Raw genomic sequence first — 9,604 nt, 5'->3', positions numbered from 1 at the left:
GCACCCACTGAAGTTCTATTGGAGAGTGACTTCCTCTGGTGACTTTATTGGCAGTTTGCAATCTTGTGCATCACTGCCGTCTACTGGGCTGAAGTGAGAACACATGTGGAGATGCTAAACCAGAGACACTTTATGAAAAAACTTTGGCTAAACTTTAAGTATCTTTGGCTAAACTAAGCTTTACTCCAACAATTCTTGGGTTGACTAAAACATGATCTGCCCAGCTGTGTCCAGTGCTAGCGACGTTATGGGTCCCTGCTTTCATGCGGCTTGCCGGCTTGGAAGTGGTTCCCACTTCTTCTAAACTCCCTTGTGAGAGCATTCACTGAGTAACGTCAAATCATTCTCCTTTTCTCCCAAAGCCCCCACAAACTGCAAGTTCCCAGTTCAGGTGTGACGTGCACCCTCTAAACTCTAGAAATCTTTCACTTCTGAGTTGCTCATGAATACACCACTGTGCCTAGCCTATGTCAGAATCAGAGTCAGAATCAGTTTTATTGGCCAGGTTTGCATTAACAAACAAGGAGTTTGACTCCGGCTAATCTTTGCTCTCAAAGTACAACATTCAACAATAAATAACATAAAAAGAATAAAAATACAGAACAGTAACAATAGAACAAAGGGTAGTAGAATAAGGCTATACGAATAAATACATAATTTGCAATAAATAAATAGACAGTGTGGGTAGGAATGCAATTGTCCGGAGAGGGAGTGTGGCTGGGAAATGCCTTTCTTGTTGTCCCTGCAGGTTGCCGGTCGTGGACACCAACAGGCACAAGCAAGATAACATTACACAAGCAAGCAAGATACATAGGCTACAATTGACAAGAGGGTGAGAGTATAGACTGAGGTTCAGGATTAAATATAAATATAGTGCAAGGCAGTTCAGTGCATAATGTACTAATAGCAATACTGTAAATAAGAATGAAGAGTGTATGAGGGAAGGAGAGAGCAAAGCAGAGCGAAGGAGGTTGAACAGTTTGATATAGCCTAACAGTTGGTTACAGTATGTGCCCTCTCAATCACATTCCCTTTGTGGCAAAAAAGAAAAGTGAACTATTTTCACAGCTATAATTGAAATTGAAATTAAATTGTCTTTGATAAACTAATTTAGATTCCAGGTTGGATGACTCATTTTCCAAAGTGAAACTAAGATAAAATGCTGGCCCTGTTCTGTACACACTCACTTCAACATCACCCATTTGCAACAGCAATAGTGCTAGAATGTTGTCTATGTTATGTCTGATCGATTTTAGGTTATTTTAAAGGGGATCAAATGTATTCAATCTGATCTAAATATATTTCAAAACCTGTGAATGTTTACAGAGTAGAGAAACTGGATATAAAACAAGGTATTTCCTCACTTCATCATAGATGAAGATGAGCAGTGAATAAGGCGTAGCACAGAGCCGCCATAGTGGTCTGAACACACAGACGTACTGTACACACGTAAAGCCAAAGCCAAACATTTATTGCACTTTTTGTATTATTTAATAATGACCATGCACTCACTTGAGGGAGTACAGTAGGCCTACATTTTGAAATCTTTTCAAGGCCTGACCATAATCTAACAGAAACATCCTTAAAACACCCCAAATGTCTAAACGAACCGACCACAATTCAGTTTGAATGAAGTGTTTCATTACAGTGAACCATATATGGGTAAAGAATCATTTCATGGCATGATGCCACCATAGGTTTGTAGAGAAGTGACATTATCATGACATTGGTCCACGTGGCCAAGTGACGAAGAGCATGGAATTGTCTCAAATCTAAAATCTCTTGGTTAATGCTGAAGCATTCAGAGTTCCTTTCACTGGAACTAATCAGCCAAGCCCAGCACGGGGATGGCCCCTTCCTGTTCCAACATGACAGTGCACCAGTGCACAAAGCAAGGTCCATAAAGACATGGATGACAGAGTTTGGTGTGGATGAACTTGACTGGCATGGCCTGCAGAGTCCTGACCTAAACCCAACAGAACACCTTTGAGACATGCTTATTTGAGCTTTTTAACCACGTTAGGTGAAAATATGCCTACTCAAAGGAAGCAACCATCTGACAGTATAACAATTTTCGATGGAGCAAGTGTTATTTGTGAAAATGGTATATGTTTCTCTTTAATTCATGAATCAACCATAGACTGACTGAACCAGGCAGAGAATGTAGACGGCCTCTGGAACCAGGGAAGTGTTGAAGCGATTGACCATCGTGGCTATCCGTAGAGCGCTTGCCTTCCGCCCACAAAGCGCGTCACAACAATAAATCGCATGAATGAGGCATGTGCAGCCTGCTTGGATGGTAGTAGTCCTCTGTAACACCAGACTTTGGTAACGCTACCCGCTACACTTTCTCCCACCATACAGACACGTGTCGCAGATTCAGGTTGGTTGGTTGGTTGGCTGTCTTTGAAAACAAGCTGTAGTTTTATTGCGCTTTAATTGCGGCCATACCTATGTAAACGAGTTGAACGCTAAACAGGTCAGCTTAGCTAATGCGGTCTGGTTGCAAACAACATAGCATAACGTTAGTTCTTTTACTAGGCTGTTACCCATATCGCGTTCCTTCCTTCAGCGAAATAATACGTCTTTACATCTGTCCACGCATCTATTGCAGTTCTGTGTAGCAAAACAGCGGGTTTGCTAAACCAAGTTTGAACGGCCGCAGCTGTATCAAGACCACGTTTGTGAAACGACTCTATTCCATCCACTTAATATTAAAGCTCTAGCTTCGCTGCAGAGTTCGGTGTCAAAATGTCAGAAGCTGTCGACAAGAAAAGGAACAGAAAACACTACGGTGGTCAGCGGAGTAAGAGACAGAGAGTTTCACGGGAACTTGACGTGGGAATGCAGGGTATCCTCATCACCTGTAACATGAACGAGCGGAAATGCACATCAGAAGCCTACAACCTTCTCAACGAGTATGCAGACGAACTCTACGGGCCGGAGAAAGTAAGAACTAAGTGTCATTTCTATTCTATTTGTCTTGTGTCATATTATTCACCTCTTACAAAACATATTTGCACCGTTTCAAATGGTAAAACTGCAGTCTCAGAGGAATTGTTTGCAGGTCATGTACATATTTGCACCGTTTCAAATGGTAAAACTGCAGTCTCAGAGGAATTGTTTGCAGGTCATGTAGTACATTTTGTAGGCTACTGTATTTTACCACAGAAGCAATATATTGAGCGTGAAAAATGTGATTGTACTTCACTGTACTTCAGATTGCAATATAGTTTTTTTTTGTTTCATAACTGCGGGTGTTTTTGTAAGGGGAGGGGGCTACAAAATGCTTACAATTAATCGCAATGCGCTTAAAATAATCTGTTTCGCTGAAAACATGCGAAACAGTGATAGAATAGAAGACACGTTGTTGGGACTTCAGAATCAAACTTTTACTTGCTTAACACACAATCTGGAATATTCCAAATTCCAATAATCCAATTGGTGCTTTAAGCAGGTTGCACTCTGCACAATGATAAAACTCACTAGACAGTAAAATAATATGTCTAAATGACCCATGATGTTCTTTTCGTTTTGCAGTTTGCGGACGGACAGGACAGCGGCAGCGAAGAAGATGGCAACGAGGATGAGGATGACGCCGAGGCCGCCCTGAAGAAGGAGGTGACGCAGATGCGGGAGTCGTCGGCGAAGGGCCGGAGACGCTTCCAGGCCATGGGCAGCGGCGCCAACAACGTGGTGTTCATCCGCACACAGAACCTAGGTGAGGCAGCGGCCCAGAAGAGGGGTCAAAGGTTGAATTGGTTCGTTTTTGGAAAGGAATGATCAAGAACCTCTTGTTAGTACTCACTCACTCACTCACTCACTCACTCTCTCTCTCTCTCTCTCTCTCTCTCTCTCTCTCTCTCTCTCTGTCTCTCTCTCTCTCTCCCCCCCTTTCTTCAACTCTGGGCACCAGAACAATGTTGCTTCTCTCCAAACACATTGTAGTGCCCAAAGTAGGAGAATCACCCGTTTATGTTTCTGCCTCACAATTTTTGCCTATTGCCTAATTTTCTTGGTAGAAGTGTCATTGTAGTGACTTATACTTCTGTGCATTAAGATCCTAATTAATTTATTTGTGTGTTATTGCCTAATTTCCCTGGTAAAAGCGGTGTGCCCAATTCTGTGCCCAAAGATCCTTAATTCATTTATTAAGTGAGTGCGGCACAGTTGCCAGGCACTTTATGACAGAACAACAGACACCTCACACAAACAAGTAGTCCATACATCAGACACTGAGACATAACATGAAGAACATGTTATGTTTATTTGTTCTCCTGTCCCGAAGATCATTAATCCATTTATGTGTGTGTCTTGGACTATTGCCTCATTTTCTTTGGTAGAAACCGTGTCCATTGTAAAGGGGACTTAAAAAAAAGTCTGTGCCCCCAACTAGATCCATAATTTATTTGTTTGTCTGTTTATTTATGTTTGTTTACGTTTATTTGTTCTCTCCGTGTCAGAGCCCGACCAGCTGGTGCACCACATCCTGCAGGAGCTGCACACCACCAAGAAGAAGAAGTCGCGCGTCATCCTGCGCATGCTGCCCGTGTGCGGCACCTGCAAGGCCTTCCCCGAGGACATGGACAAGTACCTCAGCAGCTTCCTGGAGCCCTTCTTCAAGGCCCCCGCCCAGGCCTCCTACCAGATCGCCTTCAAGGCCCGCAACAGCAGCCACAACAAGAGGGACGACGTCATCAAGACCCTGGCAGGTGAGCTGGACGGAGAGAGAGAGAGTGTGTCTATGGGTGCCTCTCAACATCTCTCCTCGACCCTCGAGAGGCGTTCCCACTGATCTATAACTAACACTGGATAGACTATCCCATTGTTTTCGCCCCATCATTCTTTATGTTGATCACAGGGTGCCTCTCAACATCTCTCCTCGATCCTCGATCCTCGAGAGGCGTTCCCACTGATCTATAACTAACACTGGATAGACTATCCCATTGTTTTCGCCCCATCATTCTTTATGTAGATCAGTGAGGATCGTGGGCCAGAGGAGCGAGGGAGGACGTATAAAAGCCCAAATGAGAGGCACCCTATGCATCTACTTTGCACTATATTGCCAAACGTATTGGGTCACCTGCCTTGACCCCCCATATGAGCTTCAGTTACATCCTATTGTGTGTGTGTGTGTGTGTGTGTACATCCTATTCTTAGTGGTCATCCCAGTCGCACCGTCCAACATCAGTGTGTGTGACATCACAGATGTGCTTCCGGAAGAATGGTCAAAAATTCCCACAAACACACTCCTAAACCTTGTGGAAAGTCTTGCCAGAAGAGTTGAAGCTTTTATAGCTCCAAAGAGTGGACCGGCGTCATATTAAACCCGATGGATTAAGAATGGGATGCAACCAAAGTTCATATGTGGGTCAAGGCAGGTGACCCAATACTTTTCGGCAATATAGTTTATGTGTACGTACGCGTAACTGAGCTTTGGCAATAATGTTATTAAAAACATTCATGCTGCCAATAAAGCTTAATTGAATAGAAACGGAGACCGAGACAGACAAAGAGACCGAGACAGAGAGAGGGAGAGAGAGAGACAGAAGGGTTGCAACATGCTAGAGAGAAAGTGATGTAGAGAGATGGAGGGATGGATGGAGGAGGAAGGTTTTGAAGGTAAGGGGCAATGCTGAGTGGGAGGGAGGGAGGAAGGAAGGAAGGAGTGTGTGTGTGTGTGAAGAGTTGGTCTGAGGTTAATATGGGTGCCTCTCATGTAAAGTTTATACGTCCTCCCTCGCTCCTCGGGCCTCGATCCTCACTGATCTACATAAAGAAAGATCGACGAAGGGATAGACTATCGTTGTTGCCGCTCCATCATTCTTTAGGTAGATCAGTGAGGATCGAGGCCCGAGGAGCGAGGTAGGACGTATAAACTTTACATGAGAGGCACCTTATGTATGTGTTCAGGGGTTAGCTACAGGGGCGGCCTAGGACATCTAAACGGTTACGCAACGCAAGTGCATCAAGCAGTGCAAGGAGGGGTTGGAGCGTACCTGCGAAAATGCAAACAGAAACTGTGCAACGTGACGACACAAGTGCTGTGTGTTTCCTACGTGTCGGCGCATCATCTACCGTATGTCGCTTGCATAAAACGAGAAGGCTCTTCAAAATGTGTGTGAGCTCTGCGTTGTCAACAGTGCGACTGTGCTGCTCGTGCAGACTATGGCTGTGTCCAAAAGTCAAGCGTGCACGCTGGATAGTACCTTCTTTCCAGTAGCGTCTCAGTTAGCTTGCTCCGCAGTATGCGTCCCTACCTACATTTGGACGGCACTAACTAGTTGCCGTCACCTGACTCGGGGAGGGGGGTGTGTTGACGATTTGCATGACGTGTGGAGCTTGACCTGCGCTGCGCAATGGATTGTGGGATATCTGAGGCCAAAAAAGATGCATGGATGCACGCTTGGAAATCACGCCAAACGAAGTACCCATCTAGTAAGAGCGCTTGACTTTGACGTAACTTCCGGAAAATGCACACTGCCCAGCGTGCGTACTGATGTTTCAGACACAGCCTATGACCCGAACATCAACTGCCAAGAGCGGTCACAAACTTTCTACAGTAAACTGACATTTGGTACTCGGGCTTTCTTGTCGATTGTGATCTGGCTCGGTTTTGAGACTTCCTTTTTCTTTTCTTTTTTTTTAATTTCTTTTTTTTTAATTATTATTTTGTATTTTTTTTAAGATTTTTTGTTTGGGCTTTTATGCCTTTAATCAGACAGGACAGTGTAGGGTGACAGGAAACGAGTGGGAGAGAGAGTAGGGTGGGATCCGGAAAGGACCACGGGGCGGGAATCGAACTCGGGTCGCCGGCGTGCGGTGCAGGTGCCCCAGCCAGTCGCGCCACGACTGGGGCCAACTTCCTTTTTCTTGTGACTTTGAGTTAATTTAATTCATCTGATGGGCATGTTGATTATGATTTATTATTTTCTGCAGCTCTGGTAGGGAAGTTGAACCCCAAGAACAAGGTGGACCTCACCAATCCAGAGCTAACGATCATCATCGAGGTAAAGTCACGTTCATTCATCTGAGATGGTTCCCACTGTAGAAGTTCAGGATTTTGTGTTTTGTTAAGGCTTGGACTTGCATCTCTTTGCGTAGTTTCCACAATACCCAGTCTATCTTTTCTCATGTAAAGACCATTACAAACAGTGACATTGCAAACAGTGACACTAAGCTGTATTTATTGGTGAAGTCAATAACATGGAAATCGATGGTAGTGATGCTCTGTCTCCTTACTACAAAATCACTTGATGCCTGCCTGCCTGTGTGTGTGTGTGTGTGTGTGTGTGTGTGTGTGTGTGTGTGTGTGTGTGTGTGTGTGTGTAACAGGTGATCAAGAGTGTGTGCTGTGTGAGTGTCGTCAAGGACTACATCCTCTTCAGGAAGTTCAACCTGCAGGAGGTGGCGAAGAACGACAGCGCCCCCTCCCAGGAGCCTAAAACGACCCCCGCAGCCTCCTCCTCCTCCTCCGACAAACCTCCACAGGCCGACCAGGAGCAGCCGGAGCAGAAGAAAGGCGAGTGTGCTGAGGCGGCCGAGCCCCAGACGACAGAAGCTACCGGAAACGGAAGCGCCGAGCAGTGCCGGACGAACGCAACCCCGGCCGAGGGAGCGGAGTGAGGGGTACAGGACGGACTGGGCCTTGAGTGTACTGTACTATACTGTACTGTACTGTACTGTACTGTACTGTGCTGTGCTGTGCTTTGCTGGGGTGGGCTTCCCAAAAAGCATCATGTTGCGCGGCCGCTGAGGCGTGGCAGGTTGTGGCACCATCACCAACGCTTTGAGGGAAATCCACCTCTGTGTGGCGCATACAGTATGGTAGATACAAGTGCCCTGTCGTGGTCAAGGTTGTTCTCTCTTTTGTTGCTGTTTCTTGTTTTTTTTTTTTTTAAATTCCGTTTGACATATTTCGGGGTTTTTTTTAGTTAATTTTATTTCCCATCTGCTTTTTTTTTTTTTTTTTTTTACAGTATTGTTTTAATGTACCTGCTGAATACAGCTACTGACCACAACAGGAGTGTGGTACGTTAACAGGTGTGCTTTTGTTTTCTAAGGTTTTTAGTGCTTTAAAAACTGTGACCGGCTTTGGATTTTGATTTACATAACAAAAGCCCTGAGAGAGGCTGAGTAATTTAAATCGTTTTACCTTTACTGTTGTTTTGTTTTGTTTTTTAAACTTTGAGGAAACATTTCCTTGTATTTTAAATGTTAAACTTGAGGTAAATAACTCAACATTGATGAATTGTAACTAAGTTGTTATAGAATTTTTGTGTGTTGTGTGGATCTCTTAACAATCAATTAGCGACTCCATACAATGTGTAAACACATTATACAAGTTTAATAACAGGACTAAAATGCAGATTTTTCCCCTGAACAAATCAGTTTTGAAAATAAATAGAAATATTCTTCAGAGACTTATTTCCTTTCCTTTCTTTCAAGTGTGCTAGTTTGCACCAGCAGGGGGAGTTCTCTGGCAATGTTTAACTGCCCATGGTATGCAGCGTTCAGAACAACTCAAGTCAATATGTTAAACAAATTTGTACGCTTTTCAGGACTGTCAAATCTGCATCTTTTTGACACTTTGTGTTGATTTTGGGGAAAAACAGCTTTAAATCCAGTGATGTTTCTGGTTCATACTGTATGTACGCATGGTTTCTTAACCATGTTAACCAGTATTTATGGATGGAGTGTCGAACGGTGTTCATAGACGGCCTTCCCTGAGGCCAAGATGAATTTCATGACCGAATATTTTTTAATGCAGTAGGCAACTTGAGATCCATCCAATAATATTTTCAACACTGTCCTTTGCGTATAATTTCATCGCAATTGTGTTGTTTGTAAAAATATCATTTTTAAAAAGTGATAATTGTTTGATTCTCTGAATATTTTTGTTTGAGGCAGCCGTGGCCTACTGGTTAGGGTTTCGGGCTTGTGACTGGAGGATTGCTGGTTCGATCCCCGACCAGTCCACGGCTGAAGTGAGCAAGGCACATCAAAAAAGTACATATTCTATTCTATTCTTTACATATTTCACAGCGTCCCATCGTTTTCGGAAACGGAATTGTAATAATGTTGGTCATTATGTTCTGTGAGGGCCCTTGGAACCCCCCCTCCCCTATGTGACTAGCGCTAGGCTACGCTACATTCAGAAGACCGGGAACACTTGGAGATGTCCTTGTTTCCATCTCTCCTGTGTCACTCCTGTGTCTCTCCTGTGTCACATGGAGAACCGGTGGAAAAACCGTGGCGATTTCTGACAGCGCCGGGGTGTATTTTTAGTGGGCCCCTTGACGGGAGGTGTTAGCATTTACGCTATTGGTCTGTCGTCAAATGTCGGGAGTAAAGCTTCTCGGTTAACGCCTCGCCCAGCCTACCTCATTTATTGCTTGGCCTCAGAGGTTTTGTTTCCCCATCAGTTTTCAGCAAGCTAAGCTACTAACTTACTACTGATTTTGTAGAGCCGCAGTGCTTGTGTAAGTGCACTACACTCTCCCCCCGTCTGTCTGGGGATTTAACATTGTCTTTTTTCAGGTCCTCGTTATACAGTTAATTAGCTGGGAATGGAGGCGTACACTATGCCATAACCTGTCCATCG

General features: G+C 44.3%; 1 protein-coding gene across 3 annotated transcripts; it reads left to right on the top strand.

Moving 5' to 3' along the window:
- The first annotated feature begins 2,263 nt into the window (after positions 1–2,263).
- Positions 2,264–8,419, top strand: thumpd1 (THUMP domain containing 1). Of its 3 annotated transcripts, none has more exons than XM_062540044.1 (6): positions 2,264–2,383; positions 2,615–2,949; positions 3,541–3,721; positions 4,464–4,712; positions 6,940–7,010; positions 7,336–8,419. In XM_062540044.1, exons 2-6 carry the CDS (start codon positions 2,752–2,754, stop codon positions 7,624–7,626), a joined length of 990 nt encoding a protein of 329 aa, XP_062396028.1. In that variant the 5' UTR covers positions 2,264–2,383; positions 2,615–2,751; the 3' UTR covers positions 7,627–8,419. The 3 variants fall into 3 exon arrangements, with proteins under 3 accessions (XP_062396028.1, XP_062396027.1, XP_062396029.1); XM_062540045.1 differs by having other exon boundaries at positions 2,266–2,383; positions 2,721–2,949; XM_062540043.1 differs by having other exon boundaries at positions 2,264–2,949.
- The last annotated feature ends 1,185 nt before the right edge of the window (positions 8,420–9,604 follow it).

This window comes from Sardina pilchardus, chromosome 1 (genome assembly GCF_963854185.1).
Source record: "Sardina pilchardus chromosome 1, fSarPil1.1, whole genome shotgun sequence".
Taxonomy (NCBI): domain Eukaryota; kingdom Metazoa; phylum Chordata; class Actinopteri; order Clupeiformes; family Clupeidae; genus Sardina; species Sardina pilchardus.
Note: the sequence above shows the minus strand (reverse complement) of the source record. Positions and strands in the feature narration are given on the sequence as shown.